At 40.3% G+C, this 21509-nt stretch overlaps 1 protein-coding gene across 4 annotated transcripts in view; it reads left to right on the top strand.

Annotated features, from left to right (window-relative positions):
- fyco1a (FYVE and coiled-coil domain autophagy adaptor 1a) overlaps positions 1-21509 on the top strand; it is a 182017-nt gene that overhangs the window by 141683 nt on the left and 18825 nt on the right. For 3 of the 4 annotated variants that reach the window (XR_007249958.2, XM_048556001.2, XM_048555978.2), the window contains 3 exons: positions 7576-7689; positions 10916-11126; positions 21233-21342. Coding sequence is in view for 3 of the 4 variants with exons in the window: in XM_048556001.2 (XP_048411958.1) it covers positions 7576-7689; positions 10916-11126; positions 21233-21342 (435 nt within the window). In the remaining variant the exon portion in view is untranslated. The remainder of the gene's footprint in view (positions 1-7575; positions 7690-10915; positions 11127-21232; positions 21343-21509) is intronic. The other variant, XM_048555993.2, reaches the window with a different exon arrangement.

Here is a 21509-nt window from a genome sequence, read left to right as displayed (position 1 = left end):
TCTCATTATCTTGTATACCTCAATTAGGTCCCCTCTCCTCCTCCTTTTCTCCAATGAAAAGAGACCGAGCTCAGTCAACCTCTCTTCATAAGATAAGCCCTCCAGTCCAGGCAGCATCCTGGTAAACCTCCTCTGAACCCTCTCCAAAGCATCCACATCTTTCCTATAATAGGGCGCCCAGAACTGGACGCAGTATTCCAAGTGCGGTCTAACCAAAGTTTTATAGAGCTGCAACAAGATCTCACGACTCTTAAACTCAATCCCCCTGTTAATGAAAGCCAAAACACCATATGCTTTCTTAACAACCCTGTCCACTTGGGTGGCCATTTTAAGGGATCTATGTATCTGCACACCAAGATCCCTCTGTTCCTCCACGCTGCCAAGAATCCTATCCTTAATCCTGTACTCAGCTTTCAAATTCGACCTTCCAAAATGCATCACCTCGCATTTATCCAGGTTGAACTCCATCTGCCACCTCTCAGCCCATCTCTGCATCCTGTCAATGTCCCGCTGCAGCCTACAACAGCCCTCTACACTGTCAACGACACCTCCGACCTTTGTGTCGTCTGCAAACTTGCTGACCCATCCTTCAATTCCCTCGTCCAAGTCATTAATAAAAATTACAAACAGTAGAGGCCCAAGGACAGAGCCCTGTGGAACCCCACTCACCACTGACTTCCAGGCAGAATATTTTCCTTCTACTACCACTCGCTGTCTTCTGTTGGCCAGCCAATTCTGTATCCAAGCAGCTAAGTTCCCCTGTATCCCATTCCTCCTGACCTTCTGAATGAGCCTTCCATGGGGAACCTTATAGTGTTCTTTTTTATTCACTCATAGGATGTAGGTGCTGCTGGCTGGCCAACATTTATTGCCTGCCTTTAGCTGCCTTGAATGGAGTGGCTTGTTAGACCATTTCTGAGGGCTGTTGAAGGTCAACCACATTGCTATGGATCTGAAGTCATGTTTCGGCCAGACCAGATGAGGATGGCAGATTTCCTTCTCTGAAGGATGTTAGCGAGCCAGATAGGCTTTTTCTGACAATTGGCAATAGTTTCATAGAATTCTTAACTCCAGATTCTTTTTCTGTGGAATTCAAATTGCACCATGTGCCATGGCAGGATTCGAATGCTGATCCCCAGAACATTAGCTGAGTTCCTGGATTAATAGTCTGAAAGCCATACCACTAGGTAGTCGCTTCACCTTCTAGGTTGTTGACACGACAGACAAGTGGAGCAAAGGGTGCGGATAGGGAAGCTTTGTACAGGAAGTGGAGGTTTCTCCACAGAAGGCCCAACCGCTGTGAGTTTTCAGGGAGTACTTGTTACGTACTATTTGTGATAATTAAAGATTTTATAGAAGTATGCAAATCCCCCAATTTACCTCCCTGCACCATAATTACATCTGCCTGTGTACCTCTGTCAGGAAATGCTACCTTCAGTTTACCCGCCAAGTCAATCAAACTGATCTTGGAAAGTTCCTTTAAGATTGTCAGGGTTAATTCCACCACCTGCAGAAAATCATTCCCAATGCAATGTCTTAAATGCAGTATGGAATCTGACATTTTCCTTCACCTGTATTATTTACTAATACCACACACAACTCCTTATGGCCCTTCTTTCATACAATCCCAAGTAAATCCCCGAACTTTGTTATATCTCACTGGGGTAATGTGCTGGAAGTCAAGCCCCACTATTCCTGGAGTCCTCACAAAAGTTAAAGATTTTCTAGAACTATGGAAATCCAAGCATTTATTTCTGGACTCAGGTTGGCAGAAAGTTTTGACCAGGTCTTTATACTTGAAAAGAATTAATATTTATTTCAAACAAATAGGTTCTAGCTCCAGGTAAGCAATTATGAACAGTCAGCATATAGTGCTACTAGTTGAAATTGTAACCCCCCTGATAAAACTCTTCCAACAAATATAAACAGGCACATAGAATGTGTGTAGTGGGCAGGAGGGAAAGTTTGGGAAGGTAGTTCAGTGGTCCCTGTCCCCAGGGTTCTCAGAGTTGATCCTTTTGGCTTGTCAGGACTTACTGTTCCTCAGTCTTCTTTCTCCAAGTGCTTTCACCTGCTGTAGATCGGCACAGAGCAACTGGTTCACTCTCAAAGTTTAGCAACTAAATGACACACCCAGATGTCCTTGGTTTCAACACACACAGACCGGAAAAACCACACTTTCAACTGGGACAACGCTACTATCATAGGATTAGCCAAATGGAGGACAGCCACAGAATTCTTGGAGGCTTGGAATTCATCCATGGACTCCATCAACAAACACATCGAATTAGACCCGATATACCGCCCATTACAATGCACAACCGGAACCAGCACCTACCAGAAACAGCAAAAACCAGACCATATAAATATAAACCAGTACATGACAACAGCGCTTCACAGGAGGCTCCACAACACTGAGTTTGTCACCTAGTAAGGGGACGAAACATCTGCTATCAAACCTTCCAGCTCGGTGAACACACCAATGTCTACAACCAACACCTGAGCTACAAAATCTTCACAACACTCTGGAACTCACTGACTTATTGGTTCAAAGCTACAGCTTAACCACAGATGAGGGGAAATAAACTAGTTTTCTGCAGGCTTGAGGTGTTTCATACTGCAGAGAAAAGGGTCAGAACCTTCCTTTCCAGTGATCCAATGGCGAATAATTCACACCCACAAGCTGTTCAAGTTACCTGGGAGCCATTCACATAATTGTTAATAGGCAAAAGGCCTTAATCATTGACAACTGATCACCACTCCACAGCCCAATCAGCTACTTATTGTTGGCTGAATGCCTCTTTGTACATACCCCCAAGGCCCAGGCCATGTGCAGTCCTTCCCCCACTGCTTGAACAACTTTCAGTGCAAACAGCTCTTACAAAGAGTGTTGGATAATTTGCTTTTAAAAAGTACAGCAATCCTTCGGTTTTTGAAACAGCCCTTCTCCCATTTCAGTCCACAAATAAAAATGCATACAAATAAAATTAAAGATCAGGGAGGTCATCTTTGCGTTGAATCCCAGGAGATGGGAGAGATACTGATTCAGGAATATTTCACGTCAGTTTTTACTGTGAAGAAAGAAATGGAGTCTAGAGAATACAGAAATTTAAACTTTGATGTTTTAAAAACAGTTCACATTACAGACGAAGAAGTTCGGGAGGTCATATAGAAATTAAAAGTAGATAAATCTCTGGGACCTGATCTAATGTATCCCTGAACATTATGGAAGTAAGGGAGGAAATTACAAGACCCCTTGCAGAAATATTTGTATCACCTATAACTACAGGTGAGGTGCCTGATGACTGGAGGGTGGTTAATGTTGTACCTTAGTTTGAGGAAGATTGTAACGAGAAAGCGGGGAACTATAGACTTGTGAGTCTGACTTCGCTTGTAGGTGAATTAGAGTCATAGAGCCATGAAGATGTACAGCGGAGAAACAGACCCTTTGGTCCAACTCATCCATACTGACCAGATATCCTGTGTAAATCTAGTCCCATTTGCCAGCTTTTGGTCCATATCCCTCCAAATCCTTTCTATTCATGTACCTATCCAAATGCCTTTCAAATGTTGTAATTGTTCCAGCCTCCACCACTTCCTCTGGCAGCTCATTCCACACACACACACCACCCTCTGCTTAAAAATGTTGCCCCTTAGGTCCCTTTTAAATCTTTCCCCTCTTACCTACGCCCTCTAGTTTTGGACTCCCCCACCCCAGGGAAAAGACCAACTCTAGTTACCATACTCATGCCACTTATGATTTTATAAAAGCTCTATAAAGTCACCCCTCAGCCTCTGATGCTCTAAAGACAATAACCTCAGTCTGTTCAGCCTCTCCCCTGAGCTGAAACCCTCCAACTCTGGCAACATCTTTGTAAATCTCTTCTGACCCTTTTAAGTTTCATAACATCCTTCCTACAACGGGGAGACCAAAATTGTATGCAATATTCCAATCATAGACTAACCAATGTCCTGTACAGCCACAACATGACCTCCCAACTCCTATACTCCATATACTGACCAATAAAGGAAAACGTACCAAACGTCTTCTTCACTATCCCATCTACCTGCGACTCGACTTTCAAGAAACTATGAACCTGCATTCCATTGTCTCTTCAATCAGCTATACTCCCCAGGACCTTGTTGGGGGTGATTATAAAAGAAAGGATTTATGGACATTTGGCGAGGCAAAAATTGATTTGCAATAGTCAGCATGGTTTTGTGTGAGCAAAATCGTGTTCTCACAAACTTGATTGAGTTTTGTGAGGAAGTTACCAAAAGATTGATGTTGACAAAGCAGTAGACATTGTTTATTTGAATTTTAGTAAAGCCTTTGACAAGGTTCCACATGGTAGACTAATTAGTAAAGTTCAGTCGTATGGGATTCAGGGTGAGCTTGCCAAATGAATACATAATTGGCTTAGCGGCAGGAGCCAGAGAAGGGTGTTGGAGGGTTACTTTTCGAACAGCAGGCCTGTCACCAGGGGTGTTCAATAGGGATCGGTTCTGGATTCTCTTTTGTCATTTATATAAATGATTTGGACGAGAATATAGAAAGCATGGTTAGTAAGTTTGCAGATGACGCGAAAATCGGTGGCATGGTAGACAGTGAAGAAGGTTTTCTAAGATTACAAAGGGATCTTGATCAAATGGGTCAATGGGCTGAAAAATGGCAGATGGAGTTCAATCTGGGTAAATGGAGGTATTGCATTTTTGTGCAACCACCAAGCGTAGGGCTTATACCTTTACTGGTAGGGCCTTGGGTAGTGTAGTAGAGCAGAGGGACCTAGGAGTACAGATACATAATTCTTTGAAGTTTGTGTCAAATATGCACAGAGTGGACGCTTGCCTTCATTACTTTGGGTTTGGCAGTTGGGAAATCATGTTAAAGTCATACAGGACATTGATGAGGCCTCTTCTGGAATATTGTGTCCAGTTCTGGTCATCCAGTTACAGGAAGGATATTATTAAGCTGGAGAGAATTCAGAAGAGATTTACCAGGATTTTGCTGGGTATGGAAGGTGTGAGTTACAAAGAAAGGCTAGATAGGCTGGGACTTATTACACTGGAGTGTAGGAAGTTGAGAGGTGGCCTGATAGAAGTTTATAAAGTAATGAGAGATATAGATAAAGGGCACATTTTTCAGGTGAGAGGAGAGAGATTTTAAAAAGACATAAATGGCAAATGTTTTGTACAGAAGGTGGTTTGCATGTGCACTGAACCTTCTGAGGAAGTGGTGGATGTGGGTACAATTATAACTTTAAGACATTTGTATAGGTAAATGGATAGGAAAGGTTTGGAGGGATATGGGTCAGGAGCAGGCATGTGGGATTAGTTTAGTTTAGGATTACGTTCAGCAGGGACTGCTTGGACTGATGGTCAGTTTCCAAGCTGTATGACTCTGCAAAAAGGTGCAGTCATTACAGTCTTGTATGATCTCCATCTCGTCATGGAGCAATGACAGAGGTGTCTCAGATTCAGCAAAGCAGTGATCAGAGAGCTGTGCCATCTCCTTGAAAAGATCTTGCAATCTTGTACCAGGTCACTGGAGAACTGGTCAGTGTCTGTAAAGGTTAATGCCACCTCCACCTCCCCCATAACTGGGTCATTTCAGGCACATTTAAACCATGTTATGAAGCCCTCTCAGTAAAGTATCTTTTTGCTGCATTTGGAGTTAAGACATCGCTCAGTGAAAATCAATCTCCTGTTTACAATTTGAACAAAACTCCTCAGCTAACTGTAAGTAATTGCTGCAACCTCCATGACAATCCCTTTAACAACCAGAATTCACGTGGCAACTAATCAAAAATCTCCTCTCAAGTGCTGTTTTCTATTTACTTTGGTATTTCCTGTGAATTGACCTTATGAGTACACGTCACGCCTAGTCAATTTTATCAGCAATGATCAGGTTCTAGGCTACCAAGTAAGTAATCGTCCTAAAATTTCCACCCTGTGGTCCTGCTTTTTGACTTAGCTCCTACCTTCTGATAATCTCTTGTGAAGGAGCATGAGGAAGTCTTGCTATGTTTTTGGTCACGGCATGTCTATCATTTCCTTCTTCAAGTGCACCTCCCACTTCTCCTCAATAGCTGAGAGCTTATGCAGGTAGCATTGGGTGCCTTGTTGATGCTATTCTGGGGTGAGTTGCTGTGTTATTGCAACTTTTTGCTGGTTGCTGCATAACTTCTGTTCAGAGATAATAGGAACTGCAGATGCTGGAGAATCTGAGATAACAAGCTGTAGAGCTGGATGAGCACAGCAGGCCAAGCAGCATCAGAGGAGCATTTTCTGAAGAAGGGTCTAGGCCTGAAATGTCAGCCTTCCTGCTCCTATCTCTAACTTCCTGTTCATTCTGCTGGTTAACAGTCATTCTGCCCTCACACCCAGAACTGATTGGTTCAGCATATGTAGCCAACTCCTATAATTCATGAGGCTGAAGGTGACCTGAATTGTAGCTGGCTCCCTGTGAAACACATCGTTTTCAAATGCTGCCCAAGCTGCTGAGTATTTTTAATATTTCAGGAGTGTTAACATGGTTGCAATAACATAATTGCACACTAGAGGGCAGGACTGTGCCGAGTTAAACTGCAGGCATTTATAGATTCGTATTGTGATGAACCTTGTTAAGTCATTTCACAGGGACATTTTAAAGCAAAATATGAACCAAACCACCTAAGTAGACTTTAAGAAGATGACCTTTAACTTGGTCAAGGAAGTGGGTTTTAAGGATTGTCTTAAAAGGGGAAACAGAGAGTAAGCTCTTCTATCGAGATAGAGGGAGGTGGAGGTGGAGGGAGGAAATTCCAGACCTTTGGATGTAAGCAGTTGCAGGTATAGTCACTAGCAATGCAGTGACTAAAATTGGGAATGCTTAGGAGGCCGGCGAAGTTATTTCAGAAGCTAAGTTTAAGTCCTGTACCACCAAGCATTAATTATATTTGGTTCTGGGGCTGAAGTGTGATCACAAAGATGGAGAGGAGCAAAGATTTTAAAAGAAGGATGAACAATTTAAACGAAGTCTTTGCTTGACCTGCAACCAAAATATATCACAAACACAAGGTGATTGATGTGTTAGCAATAGTTGGTGTGAGTTAGGATGTGGGCAAAGGGTTTTGGCATGATTTCAAGTCTACGGAGGAGACAATGTGGAAAATTATGTTGGAAAGTCAAGTTTACTGATAACAAAGCATGATTGAGAGTTTCACCAGGGTGTGAGCAAAGCTAGGAACAAAGCCTGGTGATGTTATGGAGGTTGGGATAAGCCATCTCTTTCATGCTGCAGATAATGCAATATGAGGTCTGAACAACTGAACATGAAAATTTAGAACATGATAAATGCTGAGAGTGTGGAAAAGGAAACCAAATCCTACCTTTCTTAACATCTACCTTCATTATATTGTGCAACACTTTTTGACTCAGATATTCTGTAGCTAGATTTTAAAATAAAGCAATACAATACAATAAATCAATCAGTAACCTAGGAAGGTAAACAATGGACTTCTCAGCTCTGTATATCAATTTTATTTTCACATGACTAAAGGCTGCACACCCAGTGACACGGATTTTCTCTTTCAGAAGTTCCACATGTGATAATGCATCAATTGAGGGACCAAGTCTTCCACCTGAGGATGGATCTGCACAACCTATGCAGGATGCAGAGATTACTTTGTTAAAGTGTGGAGAAATTACGTAAGTATGTACAAATACCTTGCAACTGGATTGGAACATAGCAATCTACATGTCCAGAAATGTACATGACATTTCATTTGGCCAGCCTCAGTCTGTAGGAAATGTCAGACACTTCCCTACTTGTCCATCAGTTTCTTTCTCTCCAGCTATTTAGTCACCTCTCATTTAAACACACTAGTTCAGTCAGCTTCCCATTACTTCCTATGCCGTCCTATTCCTTCCAGTCAACATCTTTGTAAGAAGTCAAAATGGCACTTTCACTTCCCTCTTCTCTGATAGAAGTTATGAACCCTGATTGACCTCCACACTGTCAAAAGCCACCCTTGGCTGGCAAAGTCAAAACCATCCTCTTTTCTGCCAAGAAACTTGAGCAGGTTGTTTACACTGAATTCTACATTGAGTTCTCTCTCCTGCACTTCTCTATCCAACCCTCTCTGCTGTTCTTTCACAACACTAAGACTTCCCTGTTCAAAAGTCAAACAGCATCCTCAAGGGCAACACTATCTGACGCAATCAACCCCTCTGCATCATTCAGCAGAGTCAACTACTCCATCCTCTTTACGGAATACTTTTATGTCCCACCTCAGTCAGACTATCGTCATCGGGTACCTCTTTTGTCTAACCTAATACAACATTTCGACAAAAACAGACCCCCATCCCAACGTGAGAAATCTGACAATCTATCCTATTTTCTTAATTTTGTTGCTTTTCCTCGGTGACACATGAGATTACATAAGAACTAGGAGCAGGAGTAAGCAATTCAGCTCCACAAGCCTGTGCTGCCAGCTGATACGATCATGGTTAATGTCAGCTCCACTTGCCTGCCCACTTCTCATAACCCTTCCACGCGTAACTAATTAAAGCTCCGGCTGTCTCCTCCTTAAATTTACTCCATGCCCTAGCATCCACAGCACTCTGGGTCGTGAATTCTACAGATTCACAAAACTTTGAGAGAAGTAATTTTCATCTCCGTTTTATATCTGTTACCCCTTATCCTTAAACTATGACCTCTCGCTCATGATTTGCCAGTTGAGGAAACATCCATTCTACATCTCCTTTATCCATATTAGTGTCTTATGTACTTCAATTAGAATATCCTCTCATTCTTCTAAACTCCAGAAAATATTGGCCTAAACTGGTCAATCTCTCTTCATAAGACAGACCCCTCATCTCTGGAGTCAATCTAGTCACCCTCCTCTGAACTGCCTCCAATATAGCTACATCCTTCCATTGATTGGTCAGCAGTTTCTGGAATGTTGGAATTCTGCAGTCAAGCCACGCGATAGGCCAAGAGATTTGCCAGCCGGGTCTTACACTGATTAGCTAGCAACTTGATAAGCTAGCTTCATGATGGGGGAAGCCAATCAGTTACCACTTGAACACACCGCCCCCACACTTAGCCAGAAAATTGGGGATTCCTGGCTTAAGTCCTGTAACAGTGAATTTCCTGTTTCAAAGCAAACACTCTGAGTGATCAAAATCCATTTGCTACATTTAACTTCTTCAAAAACAACAAGAGGTTCTGCTATGACACGATAGTTGCATTCCTGTGCAACATCGTGTTATCGAGAATCGCGCTTCAGATGTATCGGGGCTGATGGGAAAAATGGGGTTGGGGCAGACAGCCAAAAAAAACTACTCTAAATCACTCAAAAATCACTCAAAAGCCTAACACAAAGGAAAGCACAATTTGATTAAATGTTTAACTCATATCTAAGAATGAAATAAAAGTGAACTTAACACGTTACCTTGAAAAAATGTCAAGATGATTTGATGGGGGAGGAGATTGTACTGTACCTCTCACAGAAAGCCCTTCACGACAAAGTCTGTGAAATGATCACATGATGCCAGCACGGAAACTCTTTCAGCGCTAACATTGTACGTATTCGCGACAAAGCCCGTGAAACAATCATGTGATTTCAACACGTATTCCTTTGCTCACTGGTGGAATCGCGTTGTAGCCAACACAAGTTCGCCTTTTAAAAATAGTGTTCCCCTATTCATCAGTCGCGTTATAGCCAATTCATATTGATGGAACATGTGTTATAGCAGAACCTCCTGTAATTAATCGCTTATAAAAACAAGCATTTGTAATTGTACCCCTACTTCAAAGACTTCCTGCCTACCTTTTATAGAGACTAGTGTTAAAAATACTAACATTGCACAGTGATTTAAGTTTTAATAGCAAGCTTTTCCAAAACAAGTTAAATTGAGTATCAGCAGAGAGAATCTGAAAATCCATAATCCAAACCAAAACCTAATTCTTCTTCCAGATTTATTTTGCTCATCTTATTTTTTATCAGAGCAGCACTTGGAATTCTACACTGTAATATAGTTGTCACCTATATCAGGGATCAGTGCTCGAACAAAGCAAGTCTGAATGTCAGCATTCCCTTTGAAGGTTTCTGCTGCCCAATTGCTGATTCAAGCTCCATTTACCCATCAACCTTCTACATACTGAACTATATTGGTTTAGTCTGACAACACCTCAAGTTTAAAATTCCCATTCTTGTTTCCAGATCCCTCCCTGGTCTCAGCCTTTCTCCCACACTCCCTACTTCACTAACCTCTATAGCTTTATGGGGCGGCATGGTGGCTCAGTGGTTAGCACTGCAGCCTCACAGCGTCAGGGACCCAGGTTTGATTCCAGCCTCGGGTAACTGTCTGTGTGGAGTTTGCACACTCTCCCTGTGTCTGCGTGGGTTTCCTCCAGGTGCTCTGGTTTCCTCCCACAGTCCAAAGATGTGCAGGCTAGGTGGATCGGCCATGCTAAATTGCCCTTAGTGCTCAAGGGTGTGTGGGTTATAGGGGGGTGGGTTTGGGTGGGATGCTCCAAGGGTCAGTGTGGACTTGTTGGGCCAAAGGGCCTGTTTCCACACTATAGGGAATCTAATTTAATCTAAACTCCCTCCAGCCAGACAAGTCTTCGTGTTTGTTGCAGTCCACCAATTCTGACCTCTATTGTGTCACTGATTTTAAGCACTCCACCATTGCCTATCCTCTGTCTAAACCTCTCTTTGTGTTTCTACCTCTCTGCTTATTAATGCTCCTTAAAACGTACCTCCTTGACAAAACCTTCTGTTACCTGTACTTCTTTATGTGACTTGGTTTTATTTGGGAATGCTTCTGTGAAACACCTTGGGAGGTTTTACTCTGCACTAAGGGTATGCTATGCTTACACACTGTTATTGTTGGGAGGACAAACTGCATTGTGTTTCCGTTTTAGGCTCAAGATACCCCTCAAGGTAGATGAGATTAGGGAGTTTGGAGACCACAATAGAGAGCTTTTTGTTAAGGCCAGCTGCTATAGTCTCATCCCTATTGGTGTTGAAGAGTGTGGTCTGACCATTAGCTGGATCTTTTCTTCTGATCCAAAGAGCATCTCATTCAGCGTTGTTTATCAAGAATCTGAAGAAACACCGTATGAACAGTGCAAGGTAAGGGGAATTACATTGTACACATTTCACTGTACACCTGTACTCATGACAATAAACCTAATTCCAATTGTACCTTTATTTAGGATTGTCACTAATACTGTTACAATGTGCCAAATGTGACGCGTATGATTAAGATTAAGTTCAAACGCAGAACTTAAAATAATTAGTATGAAGTATGCAAAAGTATAGTTCCATATTTATAATTTTATAACTATCATCAATTTATAAGCATTTTTCTTGTTGTATTGTATAGTTATTATAAATAATTGAAAGTATTGGGGATAGAATGCCTGTAGAGCTCTTTCCATCTTTAGTTGTAACTTCGATGGAAGATTGGTGTGCATCCCAGACAAATAAGATAGCTGCCTGTTTATGATGTTACCCTGGTTGATGAACTGATGATGCGGTAAAAGAAAATACCCATTGTGCCTAATCTGTCCACAGTATCATCCCTCTCAGAGGTTTTACACTTCAAAGACATCTTGTAGCCATGGAGGAAATAGTAATGGTTGCTAGTAATCATGCTGTTAAGCTCAAATATTCAAGCCAACTTGAACTGATTACAGCTTGTTCCATTTGTTAGACAATTTATAAGTAGCCAGTAACAATCACAGAACCAAGCTGTCAACTGGGTCATTTTTTTACCATTCATAAACAAGCAAGTACTACAGAACTGGGCAGTTAGGTCACCTGATACAAAATCAAATGTTTTTCTTCTGTCTTCTAATCCTCTACATAAATATACCGTGATGTGATCTGTATAATTCCTGTATATTTTAATGTGATTTATTTTGGATTTTGAACTAGCTGCAATTGACGACATATAAACTTTTCACTGTACTCATTGAATATATGTGACAATAAAGCCTATTCTCTTCTACTCTTTTCTAGTGGCACATGGGTTTCATAGATGTCTGAAGAGGTTGAATTATTGAATTACTAACAGCCATGGTGATTTACTTTGAGATACTGTAATAGAGAGAGAGAGTTCTTGGAGGCTAATGGCGTTTTGTTTTCATTGGGAAAGATTTACAAGCTGACAGTTATGCATTAGGTTTCATTTAAAACATTCTGGATTTTTTGGTGGTATATGGGAAATATCCAAAGCTTGAAGAAAAGTATTTTTGGGTTGAGCAGTTTGCAATTTTTGCTTGGCTGAAATTAAATGTCAAAAGCACTGGCTCATAAAGAAGGGAGATAGCTTAGAACTGTTAAGCTATTACATCAGTGTAAGAGGTTTGGTTTGAAAGTTCCAGACTAGAAATGTTTGGTTAACATCCTGAAGATGTTATTAGAAACTGGGAAAGTCTAAGCTCAGTTGTATGAAGATTCAAGGAAGAGGGTATCAGATTCTAAAGACAGAGAATTGAAATCATAGTTAAATTAAGCCCTACAGATGTGACAGAAAAGGTAACTCACTCTCGTGTGAGTACTTTGAAGGTGTGCTGTTGAGATTAATGGGATTACATTTTACTAAGAGTTTCTAAGTCTTTAAACTTGTGTTATATGTAAATAATTTGGTTCATTCTATTCTTTTCGCATAATAAGCTTTTGTTTTATTTTAAAACCAAATCTGCATCAGTGCATGCTTATGTTTCAGTGAAAGACCATCTTGTTAAAACCAATAAAAAACAAAATACAATTTATCAAGCCAGATGTCAATCTGGAATCTGACACTTCCAAAAATATCACTGGCTGGGATGATAACAATATTCGTAAGAGATATGGTTATGAAATATGGCATGCTAAAAATATGTGTACACTTCCATCCTGCTCAGTAATTTCCTGATATTTGATTTTTGTGCATTTTTATCAGCTTTTTCCAATTTTAAATTCCTGTATCAACATTACTAATCAGTTTGGTACATGTAAACTCAACACTCTGTTAGAATGAATTCAGTTCACCAAGTTCCCACAAAATGCTCAAAATACTTGCAGAAAATTGATGGTTACAGTTACTCCTCAGGAACAAATTTCTACTATCCAAAAGAAAGGATATAACCAAACAAAGCAATAAATTCTAACATTTAACAATAACATGAATATATCCATTGAATTTTTTATGTTTTTATTATTTGTATTTTTAAACCTGTGTTAAACATTTTACCTGAAGACCTTTGTCTGCCACAGAGTCTGGTTTTAAATTTAATATTAGACTCGCTATTGTTTAATTCTCCTGCAGTGATCAAAATTTGAATAATTTAATCTGTGGTATCTTAATCTTCTGAATATGTCAGGAAAGTTGGGCAGTAGTGCTGCTGAAATATTTGAATAAACTCTTTGGCAGTTTCTGTTTAAACATTATTCAATATTATTTGAAGAAAAGCTATTAGATTTTGTTTTTTAGACAGATGCTGTGGAATTTAAGTTTTTTTTTATCTACACGGATGGCGTGTTTTGAGTTAACCACGGTTTTGAATAAACCACATTTTCCTCTCCCCACCAGTACTTTTTGTTTTACTGGATATCGGTCTCCGACATTCAACACTTTCTGAGTCTTAAAATAGTAAGGAACAAAACATAAATGCTTTGTGTAAGTGAATATATGCATCACATAGAAATGTCATTCATTTAAAAGCAAAATACTGTGAATGCTGGAAATCTGAAAAAGAAATTGAAAGTGCTGAAGAAACTTAATAGTCGACCGTACCTTTGAGAGAGAAAGAGTTAACATTTTGAGTCCAATCATCAGAGCAGTTCTGAAGAAGGCCACTGATTTATAACTGTTATATATTAATAAAATTGTGATTTTTTTTATTCCCAAAGCAGTATTGAAAGTCATGGTGTCACAATTTTCAGAGGATCAACAAGCATCTGAGCTGCCAGTAACTTCATTTTGAGCCACATGTATGCACACATTAAATTTTAAATGTAATAAATTTAGTAAACTGAATAAAAGTTGTCCAGTCACCTTTTCTTCAAAAAATATCAAAAGATATTTGAGCAGATAGCTTATAGCAATATTTGCTGCTCCCTCAATTATCCTGACACACCTTGGTGATGAAGACATGGCATAATCTTTAATTGAAAGATCTAAATTCAGCTCACTGTTTCACAGTTTAAAAAACAGCAAGCTGGGTGTTAAGTCAAAACTAGACTTTTGGGAGAAACTATTGTCTTCAGTGATAAACTTTAACAAAGGTATTAAAATGCAAATGGATGTATTTATTTAAATTGCTGTGAATGATTTATTGCTTTTTTTGTTAAAACCTTAGTTGGGTACACTCTTAGAAGTTTTGAAAATTAGAAGAAAACGTGCTGATCTTTTCATGAAACAATGTTGATTGATTTGTGAAAATTTGGTAAACTGAATTCACAGTTATGAAGTGACAAATTTACATGGGAAAAATTCAATGAGAAATGACAGTGCAGTGCAACCAGGGCCAGCTGGATCTCATTGACTATGAGATCATTGATTGAGGCTATTAACCTGGGCTAATCAGGGAGCCCTGGCTTACAGATATAAACTGGAGTCTCAGATGGTCTCCTGGGTCTAGGCATTGGCTTTGAACTGTATCCACGTACTGTGCACATGTAAACAAGGGGTGACTTGGTGATGGGCTACTGGCCTCTGTGCAGGTATTTCAAGTAGTAGCGGAATTTATCATTGGAAAAGGCTGAGAGAGGTATACATGAATCAATTATGAGGAAATCACCGTGGAGATTAGAAAAGTACATACATTTTTAATATACCAAATATCATAAACTTAGTTATTATGAGTATATTTATGCCGTGTTGTATTTATCTTGACTGCCTTAGAAATAATTTAACACCATGGATGGTCTCCTCCCACTCCATTACATTTATTCCCCAGTTTGCATCTTCATCGTTTGAATGTGGTTATCAGAAATGTAAGGAGCAATTGAAACTACTAAACAACAAGAGAACATCAGCAAACACGAGCTTAATGCTGTTGAACAATTTATTTCTTTCTTTGCCTGACACAAGTAACAGATTAGTCAGTTGCAAGCAGTATGTAGGATTGTACTATCTCTTTGTTAGGGATTTCTTAATAATGGCGATGTTCACATTTGTGCTCTAGTAATGTAAAAGTTTTAAGTATGCCAGAATGCAAGATGACAGCACCAATCAGGGCCTCCCTTCCAGATATTCTTTTTCAGTCCAGGAATCTTAAAATAATTAAGGAAATGTCAGGAATTAGGGGAGACTTTTTGTTCCAATGTGTCTGTCCTCTTGTCGCTGTCAGTTGCAAAACGACTACCTAGATAAAATAGTTCCAGGAAAGAATACAATGCTTTCCACTTGCCATTTGAGTTGAGACAAAACTAGGTCAGGAAATTAATAGTGACTACAATATCTGATCCTTTTGCTTACATGGAATAAACATTTTCTGGAATCAGTAGAATGATTGAAAGCATGATGCATTTTTTTGTCATTTTTATTTTTAGTTGATTTAAGATTACTTTTTTTTCAATGTTATATTGAGGGAGTCCTGCATGGTTCTGCTGTGTTTTGGAAGACACTTTAAACTGATGTCTAACGAAACGTAAAACATAACAGCGCAGTACAGGCCCTTCTGCAGTCCAACTGCATGTAAAATACCCAGGGCACTATTCCAAAACAACAATAAATTTGTACAACATGTTTAACTGCTTCATGGGAGCAACGTCAGTCAGAAAAATGACTGTGAGCAAAAGGAGGAGGTATCAGGAATGTGACCAAGTAATTGATCAAAGAAACAGCATTTAAGGACCATCTTAAAGGAGGAGAGGTAGGAGGGGAGGAAATTCCAGAGTTTAGAACCTTGATAGCAGAAAACATAGCCTCAAGTAGTAGAGAATGCACAAAAGGCCAGAGATAATGAAACAAAGACCTCTCACTGGTTTGTGGACTTGGAGGAGAGATGGAAGTGGGAAAGGGAAAGGAAATGGATGGATTTTAATGTAAGGATACAAATTTCTAAGCCAAAGTTTTGCTGAATCAGGGCAGTTTGGTCAGGAAACACAGACGTGATGAGTAAGTGAAACCTGGCACACATTAGGTCACAGAAACAAAATTTTGGATGAACTTAATTTTATAGAGGGTAAAAGATGGCACGCTGGTCAGCAGAACACTGGAGTAGTCAAGTCTGGAGGTTAAAAAAATGGCATGGATGATAATTTCAGCAACACATGGGCATAGAAGAGCAGAGACAGATACTGTTATTGAAAGTAGAAATTGAAGGTGTTTTTAACGGCAAGGATATAGGGTCAGTAGCTCTGTTTAGGGTCATGTAGGAAGCTGAGATTACAAGTAGACTGATTCAAACTGAGGCAGGAGCCATAAACAGTGATGAAATTATGACAAAGACACAGGATTCTTTGACAACTGCAAAAAACAATAGGTACAGTCTCGCCAAAAGGGCAGCTGCCATTTTTAAGCCAATTTTCTGAACGAAACATTGATGTTTGGCTGTGTAATGTATTGTAGATAATAACGGGATTTTTGAGTCAGTTTATGATTTATTTGTGTCACAAGCTTCCACAAGGGTTTCAGAGGATGTGATCCTCTTATAAAATGTTAGGTATTTTTACAACTGGCTTGACTCACTTGGCAAGGTCACGATTTCAAAACTGACCGTCAAATTAAGAAAAATGCGGTCTTGCAAACGTAATTCCCCTTCTTTACAGCAAACACTGAAAGGTTTCATCAGTGGGATTAAGTGGCTCAAGGATCATGTGCTATTTACACTATACCCATCCACAAACTGAACCACTTCCTTTCGTGTCTAACATCAATCAGTGGTAAGCAATCTCAGCACACATTGCCTGCTCTGATCTCTAACCTCAAAATTACAACTAATTCACAATCAGCACTGCCCAAATAAGGAAACAAAAAATGCCTTTAAACACATTTATCTTTCATCGATAATAAGAATTTTGTAAACCAAAGTAGAATCTTTGATTGGATGTTTTTATTTAAGTGCTAACTGACTCAATTGTTCCTTTTTCCAGCGAACTTTGTTTTTACAGCCTGACTCTGGCTAATCCCTCGGACAAACATGAAGCCAATATTTTTAAATTAAAATGTAGACCTCCAATGTACATTGTTGATTGGTACTGCAGCACTTTTGGTGTAGTTTTTAGAGTTTATTGTGGTCTTGCGACAACTTAAACGCTACTGCAGCCTCACCTATTGCTGAAATACAGAAAATAAGCCAGAAGTACTATGGAACAGGGCTGATTCAAGTTAAAACACACGAACCTTACAGAAAAAAAAAGCTGAGAACTTGCAGAAAGTCCTGGAAATTCATCACGTAGAAGATCTTTTCTTTCAAATAGCCTTCCGGTATGACAAGAAAGAAGCAGATGTTTCATGACAAGCTGGAACTATCCCAGCCACCACGTTGGGCAGAAAATTATTGTGTAGTGCCCCCAACCTGCCCAAAAAGACAGGCGCTGGGTTCTTTGCCTTGTAAGTAGGAGCCCTGGCAGCTGCTGAAAACATCCTTTGAAGAGTTGGTTTGCCATGAAGCTGCCACTGGTAGTTATGTTCAGGGAAAATGATAGGCACCCTGTAACCAATTTAATGTAAAACTTCTCAAGAAACATATCCGAATGTGGAGGCAGGAGGAACAAGCTGTCACCTCCCCCTTCCTGGCTCTGCTTCTTCCTGATCCAATCAACTTTTCCCAGTTATTCCACTTCTATCCTCCTCTGTCCTCCGTCATTTTATACCCTTTGCTTTCTGTCTCATGGTTGACCCATGGAACTTGTTCAAGGTGCGGACACTTTTCTGTCCTTGCCTATTCACTATTCTTTCCTGTTTTCCCTCTAAAATTACCCCTCAAAATACTAAATTCTAGCTCTGTGCCTGGAAACATCTCCAACCCTACAATCCACTGAGAAATCTGTCTAATCAAGTTCCTCCCATAACCTGTTCTACTCGGCCATTTCTGGCTTCTTGAGAATCCCAGATTTTAATGACTGTAGCATTGGTGGCTGTGCTTTCAGTTGCCAAGGCTCTCGCTCAAAGCGTTCATTTCCTGAACCTCTTCCTCCTTTAGACACTGTTCAAAACCTACTTCTTTGACAAGGCTTTTGCCCGTCTGTTATAATATTTCTTCATGTAACTTGATGTCACATTTTGTTTGATAACATTCCTGCGAAGCACCCTATACTCTGTGAAATGTGCCGGATAAATATAAGCTTTTATACTCCCACATTGTCCTGATTTTTCATGTTGACCAGGGCGTCCAGACCCGATGTCACAGTTTAAGGAGACGGGTTAGGTCATTTGGGACTGGTATGAGAAGACATTTCTTCACCCAGAGATTAGTGAGTCTGTGGAATTCTCTGCCACAGAAAGCATTGAGGCTAAAACATTGAATGTTTTCAAGCCGGAGTTAGCTCTCCTTGTTAGGGCTAATGGGATCAAAGGGTATGGGATGGAAGTGGAACAGAGTACTGAGTAGGATGATCACTGTGATCATATTGAATATCAGACTTGAAGGGCCAAGTAGTCTACACCTGTTCCTGTTTTCCTCTGATTCCTCTCTTTGCCTCGCTAATTCCAGCAGTCCACCTCAACTGTCTTCTGTCTGCCTTGTTAATATGCACACACTCTAATACCGCCCATTCCCTGACATGTAAATATGTACACAGTTCTGCACTACCTTCTCTCTGATTGATATCCACATATTCAACCTTACACTGTTCACTCTTTGCCATGTAAATACACACGCATTCTTACACTGCCCTATCTCTTGTTAATAAGCACACAACTACAACCCTCTTTCTGCCCTGTTAATATACACAGTCTAACACTGTCTGCTTCCTGTCATGTAAATATGCCCACAATCTTACATTGTCACCTCCCTACATTGTTAATATGTACAGCCTATCTCGCGTTGTCTCCTCTCTGTCTTTTAATTCTCACATGGATGATCTTAATTGTTTTGGATGAAGAGAATTATTACTTGTAGGGCGGAAATCTCTAGTAAAAAATGAAAGATTTACTCCCACCCCCCGAACAGTGTGGTTCATGGCGAAAAATAAGTGAATACACCAGCGAGTTGCCAAAATCAAGACTAGAATGTCCCATTTTCCAACCAAACGTTGAAAGCAGAGAATGGGTTCTAAGCAGTGGACAATGGGAAGCCTATTCGTGCCTCACAAACCTTATTGAGTTCTTTGAGAAGGTGACCAAACAGGTGGATGAGGGTAAAGCGGTTGATGTGGTGTATATGGATTTCAGTAAAGCGTTTGATAGGGTTCCCCACGGTAGGCTATTGCAGAAAATACAGAGGCGTGGGATTGAGGGTGATTTAGCGGTTCGGATCAGAAATTGGCTAGCTGGAAGAAGTCAGAGGGTGGTGGTTGATGGGAAATGTTCATCCTGGAGTTCAGTTCCTAGCTGTGTACCGCAAGGATCTGTTTTGGGGCCAGTGCTGTTTATCATTTTTATAAATGACCTGGATGAGGGCGCAGAAGGATGGGTTAGTAAATTTGCAGATGATACTAAAGTCGGTGGAGTTGTGGATAGTGTGGGAGGATGTTGCAGGTTACAGAGGGACATAAATATGCTGCAGAGCTGGGCTGAGAGGTGGCAAATGGAGTTTAATGCGGAAAAGTGTGAGGTGATTCACTTTGGATTGTGTAACAGGAATACAGAGTGTTGGGCTAATGGTGAGATTCCTGGTAGTGTGGATGAGCAGAGAAATCTTGGTGCCCATGTGCATAGACCCCTGAAAGTTGCCACCCGGGATGATAGGGTTGTTAAGAAGACGTATGGTGTGTTAGGTTTAATTAGAGAGGGTTGGAGTTTCAGAGCCATGAAGTAATGTTGCAGCTGTACAAAACTCTTGTGTGACCGCACTTGGAGTATTGTGTACAGTTCTGGTCGCCACATTATAGGAAGGATGTGGAAGCATTGGAAAGGGTGCAGAGGAATTTATTAGGATGTTGCCTGGTATGGAGGGAAGGTCTTATGTGGAAAGGCTGAGGGACTTGAGGCTGTTTTCATTAGAGAGAAGAAGGTTAAGAGGTGACTTAATAGAGACATACAAGATGATCAGAGGATTAGATAGGGTGGACAGTGAGAGCCTTTTTCCTCTGATGGAGATGGCTAGCATGATGGGACATAGCTTTAAATTGAGGGGTGATAGATAAAGGACAGATGTCAGAGGTATGTTCTTTACTCAGAGAGTAATAAGTGCGTGGAATGCCTTGCCTGCAACAGTAGTAGACTCACCAACTTTAAGGACATTTAAATGGTCTCTGGATAAACATATGGATGATATTGGAATAGTGTAAGTTAGATGGGTTTCAGATTGGTTTCCCAGGTCGGAGCAACATCAAGGGCCGAAGGGCCTGTACTGCACTATAATGTTCTATGTTCTACTAGCTTTCATTATCCAGCCCTTTATTACTAAATTGCAGTGTGCTGCCAGCTCACATGAGTTATTGTTTAACCCACAACAGGCAGCGGACCACACCATGCTTTAGATATCTGGTCTAGTGTCGAGCAAAGTGAAGTGATCCCCATCAGAGCTTTTCCAGCAACTTTGTTTTTGTTCCCAACAGAGGATGTTATTTGCTATTAATTGTTCTTAATTATTAACCCAGACTTAATCAGTGTGGGGGCAGAAAAGTGTTGTATGGGAACCTACTACCTGATCAAACATTCAGAGGCAAAAAATAGAAATTGCCAGAAAAGCTCAGCAGCATCTGTGGAGAGAAATCAGACTTAACGTTGCAGGTCAAAACTCAGAAGTTATGAGGAAGGGGAACTCAACCTGAAATGTTAACTGATTTCTCTGCACAGATGCTACCAGACCTGCTGAGCTTTTCCAACAATTTATATTTTTCTCTCTGATTTACAGCATCCGCAGTTCTTTTGGCTTTTATTTGATTAAGCATTTATATTGCCAGTCAACTCCCCACAGGGCATTAAATTCCGTTCTATATATGTTAAAAAATATATGTAAACCCATGTGAGGATTTCATAAAAATCTGAAAGACTTTTTTTCAAAATTGAGATGGAATATAAATGAATAATTTACATATTTTGATGAGCATATTTTTTCTTATTCTAATTTGAGTCTTCTGCCATTTTGGAGTTCAAGAAACACTAATGTTTTACAGAGTCTTTTGTTTACACACAGGTTTTAATTCCTCTAACTCGTTGCAATTCCCACAAGGAAACCATACGAGGACAGCTGAAGGTTAGGAATCCGGGGCTGTATTTGCTGATTTTTGATAACTCTTTTTCCAGGTAAGATCGCTGACTTGGACTTAAACTCAGTACAGCCAATCATTGTTTAAAGTCGCCTCAGTTAACATTGTTTTGCTTTAATGTCATGAGTAAAATAGTGACAATATTTGTTTAATGCTTTAAGTTTTAGTTTAACACTGTTTGCCAGACTTCCTGGTGTGTCCCTC

Source organism: Stegostoma tigrinum, chromosome 2 (assembly GCF_030684315.1).
Source record: "Stegostoma tigrinum isolate sSteTig4 chromosome 2, sSteTig4.hap1, whole genome shotgun sequence".
Taxonomy (NCBI): Eukaryota; Metazoa; Chordata; class Chondrichthyes; order Orectolobiformes; family Stegostomatidae; genus Stegostoma; species Stegostoma tigrinum.
This window is presented reverse-complemented; position numbering and strand designations above follow the sequence as displayed.